This window comes from Setaria italica, chromosome V (genome assembly GCF_000263155.2).
Source record: "Setaria italica strain Yugu1 chromosome V, Setaria_italica_v2.0, whole genome shotgun sequence".
Taxonomy (NCBI): Eukaryota; Viridiplantae; Streptophyta; class Magnoliopsida; order Poales; family Poaceae; genus Setaria; species Setaria italica.
In genome coordinates, this window is record NC_028454.1 from 45,846,019 (window position 1) to 45,870,614 (window position 24,596).

General features: G+C 49.9%; 5 protein-coding genes across 5 annotated transcripts; 1 reads left to right on the plus strand and 4 right to left on the minus strand.

The window, feature by feature from the left end:
- Nucleotides 1-746: 746 nt before the first annotated feature.
- Nucleotides 747-7,244, minus strand: LOC101780024 (vesicle-associated protein 1-1). The gene is made up of 8 exons (XM_004971142.4): nucleotides 6,859-7,244; nucleotides 5,395-5,465; nucleotides 4,916-4,997; nucleotides 3,290-3,405; nucleotides 2,669-3,199; nucleotides 2,086-2,148; nucleotides 1,907-1,984; nucleotides 747-1,188 (listed from the first exon to the last, which is right to left on the minus strand). The coding sequence occupies exons 1-8, from the start codon at nucleotides 6,905-6,907 to the stop codon at nucleotides 1,078-1,080; spliced, it is 1,101 nt and encodes a 366-aa protein (XP_004971199.1). The 5' UTR covers nucleotides 6,908-7,244; the 3' UTR covers nucleotides 747-1,077.
- Nucleotides 7,245-9,608: 2,364 nt separating this feature from the next.
- On the minus strand, nucleotides 9,609-10,925 carry LOC101762890 (basic 7S globulin 2). Its single transcript, XM_004972278.1, has one exon. It carries the CDS (start codon nucleotides 10,923-10,925, stop codon nucleotides 9,609-9,611), a length of 1,317 nt encoding a protein of 438 aa, XP_004972335.1.
- Nucleotides 10,926-11,860: 935 nt separating this feature from the next.
- Nucleotides 11,861-14,816, minus strand: LOC101780712 (basic 7S globulin 2). Its single transcript, XM_012846147.2, has 4 exons — nucleotides 14,312-14,816; nucleotides 14,144-14,220; nucleotides 13,974-14,031; nucleotides 11,861-13,678 (listed from the first exon to the last, which is right to left on the minus strand). The coding sequence occupies exon 4, from the start codon at nucleotides 13,224-13,226 to the stop codon at nucleotides 11,985-11,987; it is 1,242 nt and encodes a 413-aa protein (XP_012701601.1). The 5' UTR covers nucleotides 13,227-13,678; nucleotides 13,974-14,031; nucleotides 14,144-14,220; nucleotides 14,312-14,816; the 3' UTR covers nucleotides 11,861-11,984.
- Nucleotides 14,817-20,243: 5,427 nt separating this feature from the next.
- LOC101781112 (basic 7S globulin 2) lies at nucleotides 20,244-21,697 on the plus strand. The gene has a single exon (XM_004971144.2). It carries the CDS (start codon nucleotides 20,265-20,267, stop codon nucleotides 21,540-21,542), a length of 1,278 nt encoding a protein of 425 aa, XP_004971201.1. The 5' UTR covers nucleotides 20,244-20,264; the 3' UTR covers nucleotides 21,543-21,697.
- A 1,481-nt stretch (nucleotides 21,698-23,178) lies between these two features.
- LOC101763705 (basic 7S globulin 2) lies at nucleotides 23,179-24,563 on the minus strand. The gene has a single exon (XM_004972279.2). It carries the CDS (start codon nucleotides 24,541-24,543, stop codon nucleotides 23,281-23,283), a length of 1,263 nt encoding a protein of 420 aa, XP_004972336.1. The 5' UTR covers nucleotides 24,544-24,563; the 3' UTR covers nucleotides 23,179-23,280.
- Nucleotides 24,564-24,596: the final 33 nt, after the last annotated feature.

Consider the following 24,596-nt stretch of genomic DNA (forward strand, 5'->3'; position numbering starts at 1 on the left):
GACCGGGAGGACCTGGGTGGGGGCCACCTGGAGGAGGCCCTGCGGGCTGGGGCCCGCCGCCCGGTGGACCTGGTTTCTGGGGACCTGACTTCGGAGGCTTTCTGGGATCTTGGTGAGTTGAACCAACTAATGGCTTTCTCATCGTTGCATCTGCAAACAAAGTTGTCGAATTCAGTTGCCTAATGAGTTCGTCTCCTAGTACATACACAGCACGGTTCCTTTTAGTTTCCTTCTGTGCGGTGTTAGCCAGGAAATTTTCACTGTGACGGCTCTTGACGTGAGCCTCTTGTGCTGTTGATTCCTGTGCAGCTTCTACGTTCTCTGCTGCTGCTGCCTGCTCCAGGACTGCTGCGCGCCGTTCCTCGGCCACCCCGGCCCCGGCGGGCCGCCGCCGCCCTTCTGAGGCCGTCCTGGCCAGGTCCTCCATTCCACCATGTGAAATAGAGTAGCTTGCTGTAGTGTTGTACCCTGCTCATCCTCTGCAGTGCAGATCCCTATCTGGATGAACAGATTTCCGTTCCCAGTTCTCTATGCACGTGCTTTGTATGCTCCTACTAACAATCAATAAATACTGATGAAAAACCTGGTCCAGTCTGGTTGTCTAGTACTTGTTATAAGTATCTTGACACGATCCCTGAGATCGTGACTCTGGGTTTTCTGTGACATTGTTTTGTGCCTCCATAAGCCAAGATGTACATGTCGGGTCAAAAGACAACCTGATTCACAAACTGGCACGAACCAAATGGTAAATAACACGAGATTGTAATTGTAACCATTCAGGAGAGCCGAATCCAGCAAACTGTAAAAAAAAAAAAGAGGAAAACTTGGGCAAATGGAATAATCCCAGGTTAGTCTACAAGGCAGCAGGCATCTTTTTGTTGGGTTGAGTTCTATACATTGCAAAAAAAAACTGTACTATACATACAGGCAACTGGTAGTTTAGTTTGGCACCGCTGTTATATGCAAAACCATCTGCACTAATAATGCTAACAAATGCTCCTCTCCAAGATTTTGGAGTGCAACTGCCCTTCCAACTCTCCTGACACATCAAAGCATCCCAGCTGCTGAACACGCAACTCATAGTCGCAGCAGGTAACCGAGTGAGGTACCAAGAAGCGCCACGTACACCACAAACAGCAAGGGGAAACCCACTTGACTCCTGGGGGCTCCCTTCTTTCTTAGAAATACCTGGCCAATGCATGCATAATATTAGAAACAATAGACGTCGAATAACTAAAGCCAACTGAAAAATCAAAGCAATTTCAACGACAGCAAAAGACCAATTTCATTTGATGTCGATGCTGTCTACCTCAGAAAAAAAAGAATATATATCAGCAATCACAAATGGTAGTATATTTCAACAAAAAAAAAGAACAGATTCCACATTGGGCAGTTAATGGCGCCTATTCTGCTTTGTGATGTACCACGGCTAATTTCCAGACACAGAAAAGATATCTGGTGAGTATTGATCAACCCTCAGGATCCAAACATACATAGGGAAATAACTGCAATATTGGTTGTCAGATGATATCTGGGGACCATTTTGGCATATGGAATCCTGGATGGATAGCTCCTGCAGCAGATAAATTCCTAGAGCAGAAAACATGGCATGAAGAATCTACCTGAACCAGTTAATGGCATGATGCATTGATGTGCAGATCTGGCCAGGAAAATGCAGCCCCTTTCATTCATTATGACTACAAATATGTTGCACCTAGAAATTTCAGGCCAAACAGCAACAGGATGGGGAGGGGGATTGTTGCTGAAAGGCATTTTAGCTTTTTCATGCTGCTTCTTTATGATCAAGTTGAAAACCATGTACTTGAATGCGCTTTCCTTTAAGCAAGTCTATACAGGTCTTCTCTATTTTCCAGATATCTATATATTGATGAAGTTCAAGACATACCATTTCTTGCTGTAACTTATCCCGCTCCTGGGTGGTACTTCTGCTCTCTTCTCTTAGCCTTATTATCATCTTTTCAGCCTACAAAACAGAAACATAATAGAGTATCTTCACTGTTTATTGAAAATCTAATCCCAAAACTTGTTCAAGTGATCCAAAATATCCCATGGTGTTCAGCTTACCTCTTCCAATTTTGATTCAAGATTGTTGAGCTTTGACTTCAGATTCTGAACATCTTCTGTTACCTGGTACATATGTACAAGGAGAAAGTCAACAAATTGACTATACAACAAGAATAAGGAGCCTTTTGTCCCGCAATTAGGGTAGGTTAAATATGAAAATCCAATAAGAGCCATAGCCACAAAAGATTTATATATGTTGACTTGAAGGCTGTGAAAGAAATAAATAAAAACTGTACTATGGAGGATCTGAAGATGCATACTCACACACTTGTCTAATTCAGTTTTCTCTGGCCAAAATAAGTACTGAAGTTAGCACAATCCCGTTTTTTAATTAGCTCTGTATTTCATAACTAGGATATTTAAACAGTTTTGGTAGAAACAACATGTTGCTTTTCACCAAAATATAGCCGGTATTAAGATGGGTTCTACTTGGGGCCTACGTGACTGTTGAGCTAAAAGCTGGCTTGTGACTAGCACTACATTGTATCAAAAAAACATGTTTGACAGGCCTACTGATCTTTCTCCTAGATTAAGCTAAACTTAGGAAAATGGGCATGTGGTGCACTAGATAATGGAAGCTTACATGAGATAATTGATGATTCTGCACATTGAAAAGTCCTCTGTCATTTAGCATAACAGCTTCTTTAGGAGGAGTTTCCTCCAGTGGAGGAGATTCCTTAAAAACTGCAATGCTTTGTTTCAAAGGAGGAGGGGATTCAATCTTAATAGCAGGGGCATGTTCAATTGTAACATTAGAGGGATGTTCAATTGCAATAGCAGAGGAGTCATTTCGAGTGGAAGGAGATTCTGTGAATGCAGCTGGTGCTTCCTTCAGTGGCACAGGAATTTCTCTCAGGCCTGGAGTCTCTTTGACAGGTGAAGGTATTTCAGTGGCAATTGCTGGAGTTTGTTCCAGAGGAGGAGGGACTTCTTTTGTAGCAGGTGGCAGCACTTCTTTCTCTATATTTGGCATCTCTTTCAGTACAGGAACTTCAAAAGCTGGCTCAGTGCCATGAACTCCATTAATTGGTTCCTCTTCAAGAGAATGGGATGCACTAACGAGGACAACTCTCAATTTGCTTTCCTCGATGTACCTGCCAGCTTCTTTGGAGAACTAATAGGAAAAGGGTAAGTGAGATTTTCAGTTAGAACAAGTAACATGAAAAGAACACTATGCAATTAAGGGTTACAGCTATGTGCTTACAAAGGCAGGAACAAGGTCCTCATCAGATGTACCATAAGGAACAACTGTGGTCTGCACCAAAAACTTGTCTTTTAATTGCATGTCTGGTGGAGCAGTTCGGAGTGCTTGCATGGTAACTACATTTAAGTAAAAAGCAGGTGCAAATAATATAAGAGGAAATAATAATGTAGCTAACATAAGAAGAATCTGACAAGGTAAAAAATAAAAGACAGAAAAGTTCCATGAATATTGCCCTGTACCAATTAGCAAGCACACGCAGGGGCGGACCCAGCTAATGGACATGGGTGTACATATGTACACCCAATAATTTGTACCAAAAAATATACTTAGCATACATATACACATATGTATATTGGTATTTGGGTCCAATTGTATATACTTCAGCTCAAACAAGAGAAATAACCTGATCAAAAGCTCCAAAGCATTCTAACCTCCCTCTGTGTTGAGCTAGACTACTTTGTGCTGGCCGTACAAAGCTGTTGTTGCATCATTGGTTTTCCTGGCGCACCTACGAACCCCACCCTCACTCCCTGTTCATTTTTTTCCTCTGAATTGTTTAAGTATTTAAGATCTTGACAATGAGTTTTACCAAAGGAAAAAAAAGCTAAGCATGTGTTTGATTTGAGTACAAGATGTAACACCATCCTATTTTTTGGATGGGTTGGTCCTTCATAGGATGTGACGATCCCAGTTCTTTGTTTAGTACTCCCTCCGTCCCAAATTACTATTCATTTGGGTTTTCTAAGTACATAATTTTTGCTACGTATCTAAACATAATATATATCTAGGTGCATAGCAAAAGTTGTGCATCTAGAAAAGCCAAAACGAATAGTAATTTGGGACGGAGGGAGTAGGAGAGATAGAAAGAAATGAGACGGATAAGATTTCACAGTTCACAACGCTAGCACGGATGACTATGATCGGCATTGCCTTGCCTCCCTAGATGCCGCTTTCGTCTCGTCTGCGCAAGCACAGGGGTGGCCGGGTCGAAGTCAAGTGACGGGTGGAGAGCACAAGGGGGGCGGTGTGGTCAAGCTCTAGCGGAGGGCAGCACAATTGAGCTACGGTAGAGGGTGGTCCGATCGGCTGTCCACAGAGAGACTATGGTCGATCTTTGGCAGGGTAATGTACACCCAATTTTAAAATCCTGCGTCCGCCACTGAGCACACGTATTTATTTAATGGGCAACAAATCCACTTATAATGAGCATCATACAAGAGTCAAACTGTTCAATTTGGAAATGATTTAAAATCTAGATAGTTACTACCTCCGGTCTAAATACTTATCGCTTTAGCTTCATGCACACTGAACCAGGAGGATGTTACTGAATTACTTTTTATTTCTTTACTTGCGAATACTAGTTGTGCTTCCATCTCTCAAAATGTTGCCTCCAAAATGACATATGTTTACAAACCAAAATGGACTTCCTAAACTAACATCTGTGATATTGAAGCATCGTAACAGAATCAAGATGCCTATCATGTATCTCCCTTTTAACTTCTAACCCTCAAGTAAGCATAATTCTTAGATGTAGATTCATATGATATGAGTACTCTCAAGATGGTTCTATGAACCTCCCATAGACAAAACCATTATTATCAAAAAAAAGTGGACATAGATGCATACCTGTAAATTCACATGTTTTCCTAGGAAGGATAACTCCAGTATTTGGTCGAACACAATACCTTTTTGGAGATGTTGTTTTAACCTAGCCAATTCAAGAAAAAGAAAAACAAGATCAGATATTGTAGTTTTCTATGCTCAAAATGCATTCAATGTGATCATCCCATATAGCATAAAAATAAGAGCCGAATACGCAAAGCCCAGGCAAAGAAACATCTAGTTATAGCTCTAGTATCATCAGAAACTAACTAGATGATTAGAGATTTACAGTTTTTACTTCCCAAGATGCTTGATAGACATTTAAGGTGGTCATTCCAAATATCTACTCTGCTAAATGCTCTAGTAAATAATGGAGAAATTCGTGGTTAAGAACAGAATATTTAAAGTTTAGACATCACAGAATCAACCCATTAGTACAATTGGAGAAAGACTTGAGTAGAAAATAGGAAATAATTGAGATGTTAGTCAATTTGCTGACAAACCTTGAAAGCAACATATTCATTGGACTTGTTGACTAGATGGACAGTGCATGAACTTTGTTTCTTCACCTCAACTGAAAACCACAAAGAACAAGATTAAAAAAATTGAAGAAGAATGCATGCAGAGTTATATGTTTGAAATGGAATGGCACATTTAAGGCACAGAGAATACAAACTAAAACATTTAAAAAGCATCATCATAACAAAGATGTATGAATGCAGAAGTGTAAAAGAAAAAGAATACTAGTTCAGTTCCAATAACCACTCTGCAATTAACCAGCTGAACTATTTTAAGATTTTAACATGGGTAGGCATATGTGAGACTGTGAGAGACAATTGGCTCCTCCTGTGAGAATCACAGAGTCCATTTGATAATGCACATATTTGACAAATGCATTGCCCATATTCACAGAAACCAGAGCAAAAATAGTGATGGGGAAACTCAATTACACTTTCTTTTAGGAAGATGAGTGCCATAACATTTCACTACAGGCCCAGCTAATAACTATACTCAATAGTGCAACCTTTTTGAGACAAAATTATTTACAGCTATAATTATACTCAATCCAGGTCCAGCCCGAGTGCACTGTAACACATTTGCAGTTTAAGGCTGCCAATTAATCTATCATGTTCATAATCCTTAACACCTTTTCCTCTCATCATGTTCCTTCTCTCTCAACACAATTAGTACTGGGAAAGGTGTGAGCCATTAGTTAACTTTCATGTTAATAAACCGAACACGAACCAACTGCCAAGCATATCCTCCCTCCCACCCTGCCAAACTCCCACGCTGACACACACCCCACCACCACCAGCCACCGGACTTTACAACCACTCGCATCACAAAATCTATCTGTTTCGAACCAAACGAACAGAATGGAAGCAACCAACTAAAGTAGACTAGAAAAAAAGTTCCGAGCTCTACATTGTCACGCATTACTGAAAAGCAAAAAGGGAGGAAAAAGAAAAGGCTATGCTTGCTGCTTCGACTGGATCCTCTAATCTAGTGAGAGAAAATTCTGCAAGGTGGTGGTCCAAAGTTCATGAAACCGTTATAACTGAGAAAAGCAAGCAGAGGAAAATTAAAAGTTTCACGAAACCGATGCTGCCTAAATTCACAAGGGGTTTAACTTCGCTACTACTCCACCGAATACATCCGAAAAAGTTCCCAACCCGATCCCCAAACGTAGCGGTAATAGTTCATAGGAGAGCTACTCTGCGATCAATTCAAAGAACAGGAAACCAACAAATTAAAATTAACCTCCAATCAGCCGAAAGCGCTCGAAACCTTCGCACGCCATACGCAGAAGGCGAGCTACGCCTAACGAAACATCGAATCGAAGCGGACAAGCGAGGTAGCACAGCACGGCAAACAAACGCGTCGCCAGCATCATCTATCCACTCCTGCAGTTCGCCGGCCGTGGCAGATCAGGACGGCCGAGCAGGGAAGAGGCTGGAGGGACTTACAGGTGAACTGGAGCTCGCGCGGGTGGATCTCGACGAGGTCCTGCCCCATCGCCGCCGCCGCCGCAGGTTTCGCAGACAATACACCACCAGCAGCAGCACACAAGCAATTCGCCGGCGTGCACCGAGTCCGGCGGGTCTGTGCTATCAATCAATCAATCCCCGTCCCGAAGCCTCGGCGTCGCTCGCGACAAGGACCGGCCTCCCAATACGAATAGCGGCAGGGGAGGAGTTGGAGTGAATACTACGGGAGGACGGCACGGATGGGGAGGCCACTTCGTCGTCGCTCTCTCTCGCGGTCTCGCCCCTCTCGCGTCCGCGGCGAATTTGACGAGGGGGAATGGAGCGAGGGGTTTGGGTTGGAAGCCGCAAGCCTCGGGGGACGCGGAGCAAAGGCTGGCGAGGTTTCCCAGGGGGGTGGTGGGGCCGCCTTTTATCGGTGCGGGCTCCAGCCGGCAGACCTCTGCCCGTTTTTGCAGATGGGTCCCTACACAGTACGCACCCTTCACCTTTTCATTCCCTCAGATCCAATGTGGTCCTCGCTTGTAAACTTGCCGATACGTCGGGCCCTTGAGCGCAAAGTGGTAGCGTCCGTTCGACACGGCGGCGTGCATTTCTGAAGCGAGAGGCTGCCACGTGGTCCCGCCGCATTCACTGCCGTGTCGGCAGTGACGTGTCCGTCTCGAGCGCAAGCGAAACGTTGGTCAGTCCCGGTGACTCGGCTTGAATTTTGTAGCGGAGGGTCGCCGCTAGAGTCACACACCACACGGCGCGCGCATCGCGGGCGCGCGGGGTGGAGTGGATCGTCAAAACGGTGTACGGCGGGGCGGTGCCACGTGGAGCGCCCCAGTTGGTTGGGAGGCGCGTCGCTGTCAGCGCTGATGCTGTGGCTCCCGCTGCATATCCCCCCAGCAGGTCCGTCTCGTACGAGCAGGGGGAGAGGAGCGGAGACATGGCCCGAGGATCTCCACATGGCTGCCATCATCGTCTGTCCAGTCAATAGGAAAAGTACCAGACGATCCGAACGGTACTGGCACCGCTAGTCTCGCCATTACTGCCATAAACAAGTTTAGGGGAGTGACCAGGAGCATGTGCGGCCGCACCTTAATCGCCATCGACGGCGGCGGCGGCGGCGGAGGCAGGTTATTAGCTGTGGCTTTGGACTGGGGATGTTGCTCGGAAGAAACGAATGTTTCTAATTAACCGCATGCAAGTTGCAGCAGGCTAAGCTAATATATCATGATTAGTTTTGTCATTTTTCAGCTACTAATTGTCTCTGTACAAATGTGCGTATATGGTGAGCTTCGATAGCAGAAGTTTTGGCTGCCAATGATACATGGTCTCACGACGCGCCTATTGCTTGGACTACCTTTCTAAGGTCTAACACGGCCAGAAAGAAAAAGAAACATTTATACAAAGGAGAAATCTTTCTCTAATTCAATGGTCTAATGACACATGGGCTCATGATTTAAAGTCGCATCATTGTATGAGTTCTAAAACATGTCTTTGCTCAAAAGATAGTGCACTATACTAGGTATATATTGCTTCACCTTTATTTGCACGTAGTTCTAACAAATTTGTTTAGTGGAGTAGCTGAAGACAGCTGTTATGCAATGCACGGGCTAGTTCGTTTCTTTGGACATGTGCCCTGCATCCATTGTGCTCATGTGATATCTCGCATTTGAAAACGTTGCACAATGTTTGCAAACTTTAGATTGTAATGTGTATTTTTAAAAACCCATACTTTCCACTCAAATTGTTTTCCTAAAGAAATATGCAACGACTCCATATAATGTGTACGTGTGGGAACTGCATTTCCTTGGAAGGCAAGCACTACGACTCGCCCCCGGCTCAGGTTTCTTCTGCGGCGGTTGAGCTTTCGACGTCCAAAGCCAACCGACGCGGCCACTCTTCCTTCCTTCCAACCAAGCCGTGCCAAAGCCATGAAGCCAAGGCTCCAGGCCGGATTTCGAAACGCTCTCCACCTCCGCGCTCGACCGGCCGCCTTGTCCGTCGTCGTACGTGCCGACCGACAACAAGCAACGAGAACGAGGGCGGCTCGATCGTTCTCCACTGACTTTTGCTTCGCCAATCAGTTCGCTGTTCCATCCATTGCTGTGGCCTTTTCGCTCCCAGCAAGCAGCATCAGCGCCGGTGCTAGTGATGACAACTGCTGCAATTATTTGATCCAGAAGGGAAAGAGGGCGTCTTTAGTCATTTCGCTTTCTTTTTTTTTTCTTTTCTCTCGGATCGGTCGTCAAAAAGTTCTGGCCATGGTAATATGTGACGGGCCGTGGTGGGGGAGAAGACATGCTTATCCCATCAGCGGCATCATCTTCGTGGGCTTTGTGTGGGCCAGCTGAGGGCCTGTGCACGCAAATGAAATGCTACCAGGCCGAGGCTGCAAATAAAATTCGGCCCAGCGTGGGACATAATACCACGAGGAGCACCATCAACCATTTTTATTTGCCAAAATTAACCATAAAATTTTGTCAACACTTTCTGGCTTTTTTTTCAATAAAGATTTTTCGACAATAATTTTCCCCAATCAGTTGTTTCATTCACTTTTCCGGTAAAAAAGCATTTCTTAGTAATTTTTCTAGTAAAATTAGGTTAACTATGTTTCCTTGTAAAATTCTACTCGGCTGCTGTTTTTCACCTATTGACTTTTTTCACGTAAGCACAAGCTGCTAATTTATTTTGGTTGGTGGAGGTGCTAAATTACGGTAACAAAATGTACTCTGCTCACCGTCCTAAGAAGTGCCCATGCTGAAGTCGAAGTTGCCGCAGTTGGTGCGGATTCCAGGGAGCGGCCCGCGGAAGCCAAACGCCTCCTCCTCCAGGTCGAACATCAGCAGGTGGTCCTCCATCTGGAACCCGCCAAAGATGACCGCCGGCGAGCCGGGAACCACCGTCGTCGCGGGGCCCATCTCAAGGAACGCGAAGCACACGGTCTTGTCGTTCACCTGCACCAGCGAGGCGTTACCCGCCAGCAGCCAGCTCCCGCCCCCGTCCAGCAGCAGCTCGATGTTGGCCACGCCGAAGCCGAGCCGGGTCGAGCTGAGCGCGGACACCTGGTAGCACATCTCGAACGGCCTCACCGGCGGCGCGCGCGGGACGCCGCTGGTCGCCGCGTCGAAGGCCTCGAGCAGCGGGCGGTAGATGTCGGGGCGCAGCGTGGTGTAGGGCGTCGCCGTGCTGAGCATGACGCCGCCCGTGCCGCTGCCGGCGTGGAGGTCGAAGACCCCCGGCGGCAAGGGCACGCGCTCGTTGTTGACGTGAATGCCGGTGATGCCGACGTAGTAGGCGCCGTTACTGGGGCTCTTGAGGAAGCGGAGCGGGTGCGGGTCGTCAAGGAAGAATCCGTCGGCGACGTCGACGGGCGGCGCCGCCAGGAGCTGGAACGGGCCGCCGCCGAAGATGTCGGCGCCGCTCCTGCCGCCGCTGGTGGGGAGGCACAGGGCGAACTGCCTCGCGACCCTAAGCGCGGACGCGACCTGCGACGGCAGCGACAGGGGCAGCCTCGACAGCCCCGCGACGCCGGCGGCCGCCGAGGGGAGCGCCGCCAGGAGCGCGTCGGGCGCGCAGGCGCCGATCGCGGGGAAGGACACCAGGAACAGCGGGTTCTTGCCGTCCGTGGCGTTCGCCGAGAGCGGCACGGCGGTGACGTCGCCGCGGCCGCACTGGCCGGTGGCCGGGTTGCACGGGTACGCGGTGCAGGTGCAGTGCCTCGTCCCCGTGGAGGAGCTGGGCTCGCCGCCGCTCGACGTGTACGCGCAGCCGGCCGTGGCGGTGGGGCTCCTGCTGGCGACCCTGCACAGGCCGCAGTTGCACGGGATGGTGCGGTGCCCGGGCGCGCAAGTGGACCAGATCAGCGCGCCGGCGAGGTCGAGGACCAGTGGCGCGCCGCCGTCCTTGATGGGGATCGTGTAGAGGGAGGTTGAGGGATCCTTGAACATACGGGTCAGTATCGGCTTCGGCGGCGGCTGGTGGTCGGCGGCTAGTGTCCCTTGAGGTGACACCAGCAGCAGTAGTGAGAACAAGAGCAGTGGCAGCAGGAGCAGCGACATGCCGGAGGTGAGTGTGTGATTGCTGCTTGTTGTACTACGATCCTTGCATGGGTTTGCATTGATCGACGTCTTTTATATATAGTGCGTGTGATCGGCGTCCTGGATCGGTTATTAGAGTTGAAGACTTGAAGTGAAGTTTGGTCAATTACCGTGTGCTGAATTGCGTGACCTCGGTCAGCTGGAGCTTGGAGTATGATGAACTGTGGGCACGGAGAGTACCGATGAGTCGCATTGGTGAAGCAAATGGGTTGCCATTTCCGAGGCTTGCTGCATGCTCTTTAGCAACGCCAAAACAGAGTGCCGCTTCAATGCATACGAAATGGTCGCAAGAACGTGTCCTGTCCTAATCTAATAAGCCATGCTGAAATATTGCTCGGAACCCGATGGTTTGAGAGATCCTCCACGACGACTTGACGATGCTTATCGAGATTGCTCAGTACCCGTGATGCACAGTTGACATTGAGCATCTGTGGACTACTTCCATGGGTTACCGGGCAGTTTACCGCACCGGCCGGTGGCGGCACAGGAAAGTGCTGTGACTTTAATTTGCTCGGCGAGCCGGCGAGGATATATGTGGGTTGATCTGTATCTGTGAATAGCCCAATTTAAAAGTAGTTCTATTTGGTTGTGAGTACGAACAAATGTGCAGTTTGGTGATCGAGTTGGAGTACAAGGCGCACAAACTGTTCTTCAGACCTTGATGGAGATGGAGGCGTGGAGCATATTAGACCTCCTCCAATGCTATATTCCATCTGTTTTAGGTTTGAAATGATGAAGGATAGCCATACATTTTGTATGGCACGATCCATATAATGCCTTTCTTCTCTGATCTGAGTCCTCTCTTCACGCAAGCTCCCCCTTTGGCCGTTAGCCATGTTGAAATTCAAATGCCCTCTGCTTGCTTAGTTAATACTCCGCGTTACTTCTTTTCTGAATGCTCTCAACAATCCCTCTTTCATTATTTAACGAATGTTTTAACACAAAAGAACAAGCTGACAAAATCAACGCAAAAATTGAACACACTGGTACAAACTGCCACACATGAACAAGTAGAACGCTCTAGGCACCGAGAGTGAAGTTGAAGTTGCTGCACGTCGTCTGCCTCCCGAAGAGCAGGCTACTGAAGCCGAGCTGCTTCTTCTCCTCGTCGAACACCAGCAGGTTGTTCTCCATCTGGAACCCTCCGATCACCACCGCCGGCGCCCCCTTCTCCTCCTTCGCCATCTTGACGAAACCGAAGCAGGCCGTGTTGTCGTTGACCTGCACCATGGAGTTGGCCCCGAACAACATCCAGGTGGCGCCGCTCTCCAGCATCAGATCCACCTGCGGCACGGCGTAGCCGAGCCGCGTCGACCCCAGCTCCCTCGAGTCGTAGCAGAGCTCGAACGGCGGCACCGGCGGCGTGACGCGCTTCCTCTCCGCCGTGGCCTTGTCGAACGCTTTCACGACCGGGCCGTACACGTCGGACCGGAGCTCCGTGTACGGGATCCTCGAGCTCAGGCCGACGACGAGCGGCCCCTGCTGCACCTTCTCTTGGTTCACGGCGATGCCCTTGGCCGAGATGAAGTAGCCGGGGTGCCCAGGGTTCCTGCGGAGCGGGGTGGTTCCGGCCAGCGTCGTCGTGACGTCCTGGCGCCCCGGCGGGAGGAGGAAGAGCGGGCCCCCGCCGAAGATGGCGACGCCCTGGCCGCCGCTCGGGAGGCAGAGCGCGAACTTGTTGGCGACCTTCTGGGCGCGCGCGGCCTGCGCGGGAAGGGACACCCTGGAGCGTGCGAGCCCCGCGACGCCGACGGCGCCGGCCGGGAGCTTGGCGAGCAGGGAGTGCGGCGCGCAGGCGGCGACGGCGGGGAAGGAGACCGGGCGGAGCGGGTTCGTGCCGTCGGTGTCGTTGGCGGTGACGGTGACGCGCGTGAGGTCGCCGGAGCCGGACTTGCGCGCGATGGGGTTGTAGGGGTGCGCCGTGCACTTGCAGCGGAACGGGTCGTCGTCGTCGGCGACGCCGTGGCCCGTGCGCGGGCAGCCCGGCGGGTGGTAGCTGTGCGCGTGCGCGCACACGTGGTGGTGGCACTCGAAGCTCGGGTGCTTGGGCGGGCACGTCGACCAGATGAGCGGGCCGGAGAGGTCGAGCACCAGCGGCCGGCCGTCCTTGAGCGGGGCCGTGTAGAGCTTGGTGGCCGCGTCCTTGGTGATGGCCGTCACCAGGGGCTTGCCGCCGTAGCTTGCCGCCGCGCACCACGGCAGCAGCGCCGAGAGGCAGCAGAGCGAGACGGCGAGCAGCACAGCCGGCTTGAGTTGCGCCATCTTGGACTGGCTGGTTTGGCGCTGTGTGTGATGGAATGCTGCGCCGGGCGTCAGTGCTTAAATATTTGCAGTGCACTGCTTCAGATCTGATGGGTGGCCGGATAGTGTCTTGGAATGCTTGACACGCTGTTATCGCCAGTTTTCGCAATTGGTCAACCATATAGCATTATTTGCTAGATGGCGATGCCCGAACCGAACGGCGGAGTATCTGGTGAGCGCGGCGATTCCCGTCTGGGGACTCGTCGAGAGGCTTCGTTTCTCCACTCCGTTCAAGACAACCGTGTGTGTAAGTTTGAACAGAATTTAGCGCCACAAGTCTTGCTTGAATCGCATCATGCGACTGCAGTGTTAGTAGCCTCCCATGTGTGCAGGATTAGTCGGTGTCGGTGATTGCATTCTCAGCTCCCATGAGTCAGAGCCACCAGCAGCTGCAGACATCTCTCGGACGTGGCCTGCACAAACTGAGGAGTGAGGTGCACGACGCCGGTGTTCTAGCAGCGTACATATCGGATCTTGCTCGTCCTAGGGTGCCCATCCTCCTTGCCTCTAGAGTCAAAGGGTAGGGTACTCTGTATTTCAATGGAATTCTAAATTTCTACTGCGGCGCTCGAGGTCCATCAAGTGGAGTGGCGGCGGGGAAAACTCTCTCTGACAACAGGATAACGTGACGGTGGCATGGCTGGGAAATGTGTTGATGAAATTCAGACACAAGAAATTCAATGTTCTCCTTCTCCAGAGAAAGCTTACCAACGTCAGATTCAGAATCCGGCACCTGCACAGCCTCCTTATCCGCAACAGTAAATGCCTACAAAGCCATAAGATACTTCCACTTTTATCGTGTGTTTGATTTAGTAAAATTCACAGTGTTGTATGCCAATTGCCAAAACAGAATGGCAGTTCGAGACCATTGTACTTACTTCAAGCTGCAGCCCACTGTCTTCGTCCTGTAACTCCAATAATGCTTCACATCCTCCTCGTCTGCAGCGCTACATGCCTGCAAAATCATACATGGATCTAGCAAGATCAATGAGAGACTGCTTTCGGACTTGAAGATTTTCATACATGTATCTATATTCCACAATAACCTGAAGATTTTCAAAGGTGATGTCTGCGGTGGCGGCGTCCGTCCTTGTAGCGCAGCCTCCCGTCGATGCCCTCCGCGTGTCGCGTCGCTGGCGTCCTCCCGCAGAGCTGGTGAAGGATCTCCGAGGGGTGCGGAATAGGGGGGACAACGGAGGAACAGCCCTGGCGGGCTCGCCATCGACGTCAGGCGTCGGTCGCCGGCGAAAGGAAGAGAACCAGCGAGCTACAACCGTTTGCAGAAAAACCCCTAAAATGCGATCCAAATATTTTCACAGAACACCCTGGTTTGGATCACGATCACAAAATGATATTTTCAAATAAACCCCTAGTTTGGATCGCGATCAATAATCGCGATCCAAATATTTGCGGAAACACCCCCAGTCCAAATCGGATTTCCGGCTACCGTCGCCGCCGCCGCCGCAGCCCGCCGGCGACATGGAATCGCCGGAGATCCGAGGCTCGTGGTGCTATTGGAGCACCCGCTTGCACCTGCTCCCCCTATTCCTCCATACCCCGCGCCATGTCTGCTGCTGCCGAGGATTCCGTTTCCTGACCGGAGGTGATCGGCGCTCGAATCTGCAACCAACAGGGAACGGCGGCGCTCGAATCTGCAACGGGGAGCCCCGATGGCTTTTCTGCCGAGGATTGCAAGGCCCGATGGGGTGCCCACTCGGCAGGATGCCATGATGAACTGCTTCCTTGCTGCCGCCTGCTCGAAGCTTCGACGGGTGGAGCAGAGGAGAACAGATTATGCACCTCTTCCATTTTCCTCAAGCAGGGTGTGGTGTGGCTATTGATTTGAAAATGTTTGTTCAGAGTTCAATGTGTGCTTTCTATCAAGCAGTTCAAATGTTCAATGTGGGTAAATTAAATTCTAATCCCAAATGCCAATCAAGAAAATTGTCTCCGATTTTGGCAAGCAAATAAAGCCCATGATGATCTTGCCTGACTAGAATGTCTCCGATTCTTTTTCACCTACCAGAATGTTATTACCATTCGAACAAAATTTTCCAAACAAAAGTTGAATTCAAGCCCGCTAGCTGCATGGAACTGAACTAAACTGTGCTGCGAATCTCGATCTGTCAGATGGAGGCACATTTCACCTCGATGAACGAACTGATCGACAGCAGTACCTAACATGCATTCTATAAACTTCCAAACACACCTGCACTGACAATCACATTATGCCCAGAACAGTAAGAGCCCAACCATGTTCAGAAAAGTGTAACCGACAAATTCAGAAAACACTATTCATCGACCAATGCTGAAATTGCTGTACTACTATCACAAAACTCTGCGGTACTGCAATCGGGAGATTATTTGAATTGACCGGATCTTTTAATCTAACAATCACATTGTGCCCAGAACAGCACATGCCTAATCATATTCAGAGACGCGACAGGTCCAGCGTACTGAAACTACCAAACTCAGATAACCCCATTCATCCACCAACACTGAAATTGCTGTACTACTATTTCTTTTTTTTCGTGAATACGCAGGAGAGCTGCGTATCTTTGTACTAAGAAGAGCTGTACTACTATTTCGAACACTAGCTTGCAGTTCTGCAATTGATCGATCAAACTTAGTACTGCAGGCAGATACCAGTCAACGCAAATGCCACAACAGATCTACAAGATGAAACGCAGGGAGTCGGAAGGAGACATATGATGGAAATTTTACCTGGATGCAGAAGAGACCGCGGCCAATGAGCTGATGTAGGGGATGAAACCGGAGTATCCTGTGCCTGGGGTAATGAAGCTGATGGTGCGCGTGGTGCGTCCATGGCGATGACCATCTCGGCCCGGGGTCCCACATGACGACCTCGGCCTTGCCCTGCGAGCGCAGCAGCGTGACGGCCTGGCGGCCCCTGAGGCAGCCTCCCTCGAAGTGGCTGGCCAGAGTCCAGGCGACGCCGCCGTCGTGTAGCGGCGCGCGAAGTCGAGGCAGATGATTACGACGGCGTCGACGCGTTCGTCCATGCAGGTGGCGCAGAGCTTGCCCTCCATCTCGCCGAGCTCCCAATAGGGCCACTGGAGCACCTCCATGGGCGCGGGGACGAGGTCCGCGCCTCACGAGACGGGCTCGTAGCAGAGGAAGAAGCCCATGGTGGTGCGTCAGAATGCGCATCCAAGCGCGCGGACCCCGGAGAATGACACGATGGTCTCGGCGGCGATCCCGGCGCCGATGGTCCAGCCCCATGTCCTCGACGAGAAGGACTCGAAGGCGTAGATGCCGTCCCTGAGAGGTCCAGCCCCAGGTCCTCTCACAGCAGCAGCGTCGCTGGCGTCCTCAATCCGGAACCGGGGGGCAGCGGAAGCTCCGGCGGGCTCGCCACCGGCGTCAGCGGTCGGTCGCCGGCGACGGGAAGGGGAGCAGCGGACCAACAATGTTTTACAGAAAGGCCCCTGAAACGGATCGCCATTAATAATCACGATCCAAATATTTTTTACAAAACCCCCTCATTTGGATCGTGACTATTGATCGCGATCCAAACCAGATGTTCTTTTTAAATATATATTGTAATTTTACACAAACACCCCCAGATCAAAAATCGGATCCGCATCTTCCTCTCTCTACTCTGCTTCCCGTCCGCCGTCGCCGCCGCAGCCCACTGGCGACATGGACTCACCGGAGATCCGAGGCCCGTGGTCCCAGCGAAGCGCCCGATTGCATCTGTTCCTCCGCCTAATCCTTCATTCCCGGCGCCCTGTCTGCTGATGCTGACGACAGGATTCCAATTCCTGACCGGGGATGATCGATGCTCCAATCTGCAACCAACAGAGAATGGATGTTGCTTCCTGGTCGTCCTGGAGAGGTGGACGAGGCAACGTTGGAGTAGGAGAACGGCCGGCACCGTGCGACTGGGCGTCAAGCGGCGTGCGGCCGGGCCTGTCTTCGGCGCCGGGTGAACTTGTCATCGGCTCTGGTGCAAGAAAATCTATCTATTATCTTAATACAATAACAATGTTACAAGAAATCACCATGTTCATCAAGAGGGATAAGAAATTACCACAAAAATATACACCATTAGATTTTATAAAGATCTAACGGTCTAAACTAATCTAAAAGTCCATATCAAATACAACTTATAAATAAATAAATTTATTTTCTATACAATTGGAAAGTAAAGTAGGAAATCAAAGTGGTAGGCAAGATATAATTTCCTTCCGTTAGTTTGTTGGTTTTCCTTTGTTGCATGGCGCGAGGAGATAAATATAGGAACTGATGATGGGTTAGTTGTCTGTCAGACCCATGGATGAATGGTAGGTACCCTAAATTAATTAAGGGACACATATGCACGAGGTGAAGTAATATCATTCCTTCACAATGCAAAGTGGATCTTTTCTAAATTGCCTAAGAAAATCAAAGTCTTTTTATGGCAGAATACTCATAACAACCTACAAACTGCTGAGGCTCTTAAAAAACAAGGTTGGAAGGGCAGTTTGTGTTGTGCATGCATGACTATGTACACCAATTCATATCAATGAAATTACTAAAACCTATACACACTATGGCATCCAAATCAAAATCACGAGACTTCGCATATTAATATAGAAGAACAAAGAAAATCTTCATGATGCCGAATCTGGATGTATTTATATGCTCATTCCCTCATCGCAGCCAAACATCGTCAATCAAACCAGGCTAACATCTTCATAAAGCAGAATCCAGTATCACCATCGACAAATAGGTAGGCAAGATGCAACATTCCCGCGATTATGTCTCATACGAGTGCACCGGACGCAAGGGCGGACCTACATAGGACTGAGTAAGGGCACATGCCCTCACTCAATTTTTTGTGTCAAGGGAACTAACAAATTTTCACCATGTTTAAAATTTGTAAATTTACATGTTCTTAAAGTATACCCTCACTCAAGATTTGTGCTATGTCCGCCCTGATGTGGACGCCATCATCAACAATGATTGGAGGGCACAAATTGGTAGCAGAGAACAAGAACGCTAGAAAAATTGACTTCCATGGCAGAGACCCAATAGGAGGAGCGGTTTATGTGTTTTGTCCATGAGAGTTTATTGGCCATGGATTGAGGTTTTGAGGTGTAGGTTCTGTCTTGCTAGCATGACAGCATAGAACGGGCTAGCAGTAGCTCGAAGGAGGAGATCGAGTGTGTGGCATCAACCTCTCTCAGATTCAGCGACGCGATGGCCTAAACAACACAACTATGTCTATGAACTCAACAATGTTTTAGTGTTTAAGTGTACACATGCTAACATTATTTTACAAGAGGATAAAAGAACTGAATGAATTCGTGAGACAATTGAACAATGGGAGTATGAACGACGGGGTATAAGGATACAACCAGAGTGTGGGCAACGGTTGGTGGCAACATGAAGGGAGGGGACTATACATCGAGTGCAAACACCGGCGACACCTAGAGTGTGGGCGATGCTGGCTTGGCTGAGACCATGACGTCGGGTGCAAGTGGCAAACGATAGGGTAGGCCTGATCTTGATAGCTACAAGGTAGATTTTCATTAGTTCCTACAATTGCATGTGCATTGTTCATGATCAGGCTACATACGAGTGAGGATGCACAACGCAATACAAGAATGAGTAACAAAGCACAGGCTTGCCATGGCATTAAACATGAGAGAGAGAGAGAGAGAGAGAGAGAGCAGTGGCAAGCTAGAAACGTTGATTTAGAAGAGTACATGAAAAATAAAACAAAAAATAATAATAGCTTGCAGCCTTGAACCCAAAAGAAAAACTAATAGTAAGAAGAGTGCAAAGATAAAAAGGAACATACAAAAGAGGAAGTTTTTTCTCTGTTTTCTTCTTTTGAAAAAGGAGGAATATTCTTTGAGAAATCGTGAAAAAGAAAGATACATTTTTTATTCTTTTGAAGAAGGATAAAGATGAATCAATCAAGGGACAAAAAGAAAACTACAGAGATGTCTATTTGTGGTGGTGTGAGTCAACAAACCGAACCTGGAGAAAATACTTACACATTAATGGAAATTTTGATTCAAAAATATTTAGTCATTCAGGTAATAATCTTATTAAAATTTCATAAGATCAAACCCAAAAAACTTTGCGCATTTAGTAGTAAGCTAAAAGATAAAAAAAATTCAGATCCTTGATGATCTGGCACCTATGTAGAAAGGTTTATATCATGTGGTTTGAGAGGCTGATGATGAATCATCGATGTTTCTTTATGGGTTCAAATAACTTTAGCTACAATTCATATAAATCAAGTCTTACAGATTAGCATATCACAATACGTGATCTAACTTTGATTCTAACCGCCCTATTTGCACGGTCAGCTTGCTAGTTTTAAGTACAGAAGAACCTGTGTCCTATGCTCCTATTCCGTTCACTGCATGCTGGGTAATGTTGTATTGTTGTGGATCTTAACTTAAAAACACCTGTTCATTTGTGAAGAGTTCAAGGAGCTTTCATCAAGCTATTCTAACAACACGTTCGACGGGAGATACCAGAAGAGGTAGCACACTAGCACGAACAATTCGTTTCCCCAGTGAACACTGAACATCACAGGAGCTTTATCAACAATGTAATCATTCAATTGTATGCTTGCAGGTACCATTAACAGGCCAAAATTCGCAAAACAACGTCCCGCATGGATGAGGGTGATAGTATGACTTAACAAGAAATATATATTTCAGGCATGGTTACCATATAACCCAAATTATTTCTCCAAATACACATCATCCACTGTATGTTTGAAGAAAAGAAGCTCCATTCCTCTCATCGCTTCCATCCCAAGGTTGCATTTGCAGACTTGAAGCACATGCTGCAACTCAAGCAAAACTAGCGATAACTTAAAAAGAATCACGAAGTCAACTATTCCGCGATCACTAGCAGCAACATCACAAGCAAGGCATACACCGATCTGATCTGCAGCTCACTGCATTTAAGCGATCCCACACGCCACGCCACGCCACTCGAACACACAGACAACTCCTTGAGCCGCCCAAGATGGCGCTGCTGCTCGCCGTCTCCCTCTGCCTGGCGGCATCCTTGTCCCCTTGCACACTGGCAGCGGCAGCTCAGGGCGGCAAGCGGCCCCTGGTGACGGCCATCACCAAGGACCCGGCAACCTCTCTCTACACCTCCCCGCTCAAGGACAGCCGCCCGCTCGTCCTCGACCTCTCCGGCCCGCTCATCTGGTCCACCTGCGACCGCGCGCACCCGACGCTCCAGTGCCACCACCACGACTGCGCCCACGCCCACAGCTACCACCCGCCCGGCTGCCCGCACACCGGCTATGGCAAGGCCGACGAGGAAGACCGCTTCAGGTGCAAGTGCACGGCGCACCCCTACAACCCCGTCGCCGGCAGGTCCGCGACGGGCGACCTGACGCGCACCAAGCTCTCCGCCAACGCCACGGACGGCAGGAACCCGCTGTTCCCGGTCTCCTTCCCCGCCGTTGCCTCCTGCGCGCCGGCGTCCCTCCTCGCTAAGCTCCCGGCCGGCGCGGTCGGTGTCGCCGGGCTCGCGAGGTCGAGGGTGGCGCTGCCCGCGCAGGTCGCGCGCACGCAGGACGTCGCCGACAAGTTCATCCTCTGCCTCCCGAGGAGCGGCGACGGCGTGGCGATCTTCGGCGGGGGCCCGCTGTTCCTCTTGACGAGCACCTCACCGCCCTCGGAGGCGGGGGTTGATCTCACGAAGCTGACATACACCCCGTTGCTCAGCAGGAAAGGCAGCTCCAGCTACTACCTCCCCGTGAAGGCCATCGCCTTCGACAAGGCGCAGGTGCAACTCCCGGGGAACCCACTTGCCACTGGTGGCGTGGTGCTCGGCACGACGGCGCCGTACACCGAGCTCCGGCCCGATGTGTACCGCCCGTTGGTGGACGCTTTCGACAAGGCCCTGATGCGGCGGTGGAACATCAGCAAGAGGGTTCCGGCAGTGGCACCCTTCGAACTTTGCTACGATTCGAAGACGCTCCCTGGTCCGACCCGGATCGGCTGGCTTGTCCCTGACATAGACATCGTGCTCGAGGGTGGAAAGAACTGGACACTGGGCGGCCTTAGCTCGATGGTAGACGTCAACAACTTCACGGCGGCGTGCTTCGGGTTCGTCGAGATGAAGCTAGGAAAGGGCGGATACGGTGGGGCGCCGGCGGTGGTCATCGGAGGGTTCCAGATGGAAGACCATGTGCTGCAGTTCGACCCGGAGAAGCAGCAGCTCGGGTTTGCCAAGTTGCCGATTTTTATATCGTGCCGTAACTTCAATTTCACGCTGAGTCACTAGACTGTAACAACAAACCTGCATCTCCTTGTTCTGTTTCGATCGTGGTTGTCATCTGCCATATTAAATTTGTCACGTATTTAAGGATTCTCATTTTCTTTAATCGTGTAGGCTAGTATTTATGTGTTGACATTTTGCAATATCGACGTACTACCCTGCTGGACCTTTTTTCTTGAGCAAAGATCACATGAGTTTAGTTGAATTCATGCACTCTACATGGTTATGCAAGGGGGACTATAGGAGCGGACACGAGCTGCAGCCCACTGCACCCAGTCCGAGTCCTGGATCCGCCACTGTCATCAACTACTTACCCAACTCAATAACGTAGTATAAGGACAAATCTAGTTTGCGGTCGCGCGGCAGAAGTCACATTCTACATGTCAATTTCCATCGTACCCATCATGCGATATCCATCATACCATCATGGTATACATGTGATCTTGTTACCCCTGCTTTTCTTTTATATTTTTTATAAATGGTATACATGTGATCTTGTTATCCCTACTTTTATTTTATATTTTTTATAAAAAAACTAGTATTTACATAACTTTTTACAGCAAAATCTTAATCGAATAAACTTGTGCATAAAAAAATTCTCGAATCAAGTCTTTTAGAAAAATGTTGAAAAGTATTTTTTAAAAAAAGTACAAAATCATTTTCTAAAAGTTTGTAAAAAAATTCAGAAAATATTGTATACATTCTTTTCAAAAAATTGTCTACAAATATTTTACATAACACAAGTTTTTGGGAAAAATTTTGTGGAAATATTTGTAAAAATAGATCAAATTTTAAAAGAAATGTTAGAAAAAAAATTAGAGACAAAAAATTTGAGCCGCTCATCGAGGATTCCCACCCGCTCATCAGGGATCTGCCTTTGAGCCGCTGCTCACTGTGAGGATACCAGTGGGCCACCGTGTGATGCCATACCGCTCGCTATCGAGCCCCGCTCAGGTCTCGGGGCGGAGCTCGAGCTGCCTCCTTGCAACGTCCTGTGGAGGATGCATGCATGCCACACTCGACGGCATAGCACGGGGTGGTAGCACTAAGACACTGTGTCGATATGGAGCGCGAGCACAGGTGGATCCGCGTGGACCGCTGCTGCTCGCCGCCCCTGCAGCAAAGCTCGTTGCTGCCGAGCTGCCCCGCCCAAACCATTGCACAACAATGGGATCGAGAGTGAGAGAGAGAAGAAAAGGAGAAAGTGAATGAGGATGAAGATAGGAGAGAGACTCAAACGGGGAGGTTTATCTGGTTGCGGCTGAGAAAGGGTGGGTTCTATCAGTGCGTAGATGGCAGATCACATCACCAAGTTGTATATTCTTTTCAATAAAAGTAAGTAAAAGTTGGATACTAAGTTATTAATATAAAGAACAAAAGTTACTGAGATGAAAAATTAGAAAAAGAAAAGTCGCGGTGCTATTCGAAGATCGAGTGATCATGCGACGTTGCACCGCTTTAGTAGTCTTGTCTTGGGCCGCATGTAGCTGATGCACAAAAATAGCAAGAAAATTCAGATACACAATACGCCAATATTGCAAAATATCAACATATGACAATGGTTGATTCTCTTAATTGAAAGGCAGAGCTCCTGCCACTAGCATTCAAAAAATAATGGTTGACACGATTACAAAATGAGAGTTCCTAAATACGTGACGAATTTAATAGGCAGATGACAACCAGGATCGAGGACGACTGGACGAGGAGATGCGGGTTTACAGTTGCATATGCAGTCATCACAAGTCTAGTGGCTCTGCGTGAAATTAAAGTTATGGCATGATATAAAAAACGGCACCATGGCAAACCCGAGCAGCTGCTTCTCCAGGTCGAACTGCAGCGCGTGGTCCTCCATCTGGAACCCTCCGATCTCCACTGCCGGCGCCCCAGCGTATCCGCCCTTCTCCAGCTTCATCTCGACGAACCCGAAGCACCCCACCTGGCTGATCACCATCGAGCTGAGGCCCGTAAACGTCCAGTTCTTTCCATTCTCGAGCATGAGGATTATATCCGGGACGAGCCAACCGATCCGGGTCGGGCCAGGGAGCGTCCTCAAATCGTAGCAAAGCTCGAAAGGCGCCACCGCCGGCACTCTCTTGCTGTTCGACTGCAGCTTCAGGGCCTTGTCGAACGCGTCCACCACCGGGCGGTAGACGTCCGGCCGGAGCGCGGTGTACGGCGCCGTCGTGCTGAGCACGACGCCACCGGTGGCCAGTGGGTCTCCCGGGAGCTGCACCTGCGCTTCGTCGACGGCGATGGCCTTCACGGAGAGGTAGTACGCGGGGCTGCCTCTCTTCCTCAGCAACGGGGTGTACGTCAGCGTCGACGTGAGATCAATAGGATGCCCAGTGAGGACGAGAGGGCCGCCGCCGAAGACCGCCACGCCGTCGCCGCCGCCCCTCGGCAGGCAGAGCGTGAACTTGTCGGCGACGTTCTGCGTGCGCGCGACCTGCGCGGGCAGCGCCACCCTCGAGCTCGCGAGCCCCGCGACGCCGACCGCGCCGGCCGGGAGCCTGTCGAGGAGGGACGCCGGCGCGCAGGAGGCGACGGCGGGGAAGGAGACCGAGTACAGCGGGTTGGTGCCGTCGGTGGCGTTGGCGGAGAGCTTGGTGCGCGTCAGGTCGCCCGTCGCCGACCTGCCAGCGACGGGGTTGTAGGGGCGCGCCGTGCACTTGCACCGGAACCGGTCTTCCTCGTCGGCCTTGCCGTAGCCGGTGTGCGGGCAGCCGGGCGGGTGGTAGCTGTGGGCGTGGGCGCAGTCGTGGTGGTGGCACTGGAGCGTCGGGTGCGAGCGGTCGCAGGTGGACCAGATGAGCGGGCCGGAGAGGTCGATGACCAGCGGGCGGCTGTCCTTGAGCGGGGAGGTGTAGAGCGAGGTGGCCGGGTCCTTGGTGATGGCCGTCACCAGGGGCTTGCCGCCATTAGCTGTCGCTGCCAGTGTGCAAGGGGACAAGCACGCCGCCAAGCAGAGCGAGATGGCGAGCAGCAGCATGGCCTTGGATCGCGGCATCTTGGGCAGGCTGGTGTGTGGGTGACTGGGTGTGGGCGGCTCCAGGAGCTGTC

What these genes read in the sequence shown, in the direction of transcription:
- LOC101763705 (XM_004972279.2), bottom strand. Translation starts at nt 24,543, where the DNA reads ATGCCGCGATCCAAGGCCATGCTGCTGCTCGCCATCTCGCTCTGCTTG.
- LOC101780712 (XM_012846147.2), bottom strand. Translation starts at nt 13,226, where the DNA reads ATGGCGCAACTCAAGCCGGCTGTGCTGCTCGCCGTCTCGCTCTGCTGC.
- LOC101781112 (XM_004971144.2), top strand. Translation starts at nt 20,265, where the DNA reads ATGGCGCTGCTGCTCGCCGTCTCCCTCTGCCTGGCGGCATCCTTGTCC.
- LOC101780024 (XM_004971142.4), bottom strand. Translation starts at nt 6,907, where the DNA reads ATGGGGCAGGACCTCGTCGAGATCCACCCGCGCGAGCTCCAGTTCACC. An exon ending in AGAATCATCAATTATCTCAT is followed by an intron (nt 2,149 to 2,668) that starts GTAAGCTTCCAT and finishes CATATGTACCAG; the next exon opens with GTAACAGAAGATGTTCAGAA. An exon ending in ATAAGTTACAGCAAGAAATG is followed by an intron (nt 1,189 to 1,906) that starts GTATGTCTTGAA and finishes TGCATTGGCCAG; the next exon opens with GTATTTCTAAGAAAGAAGGG.
- LOC101762890 (XM_004972278.1), bottom strand. Translation starts at nt 10,925, where the DNA reads ATGTCGCTGCTCCTGCTGCCACTGCTCTTGTTCTCACTACTGCTGCTG.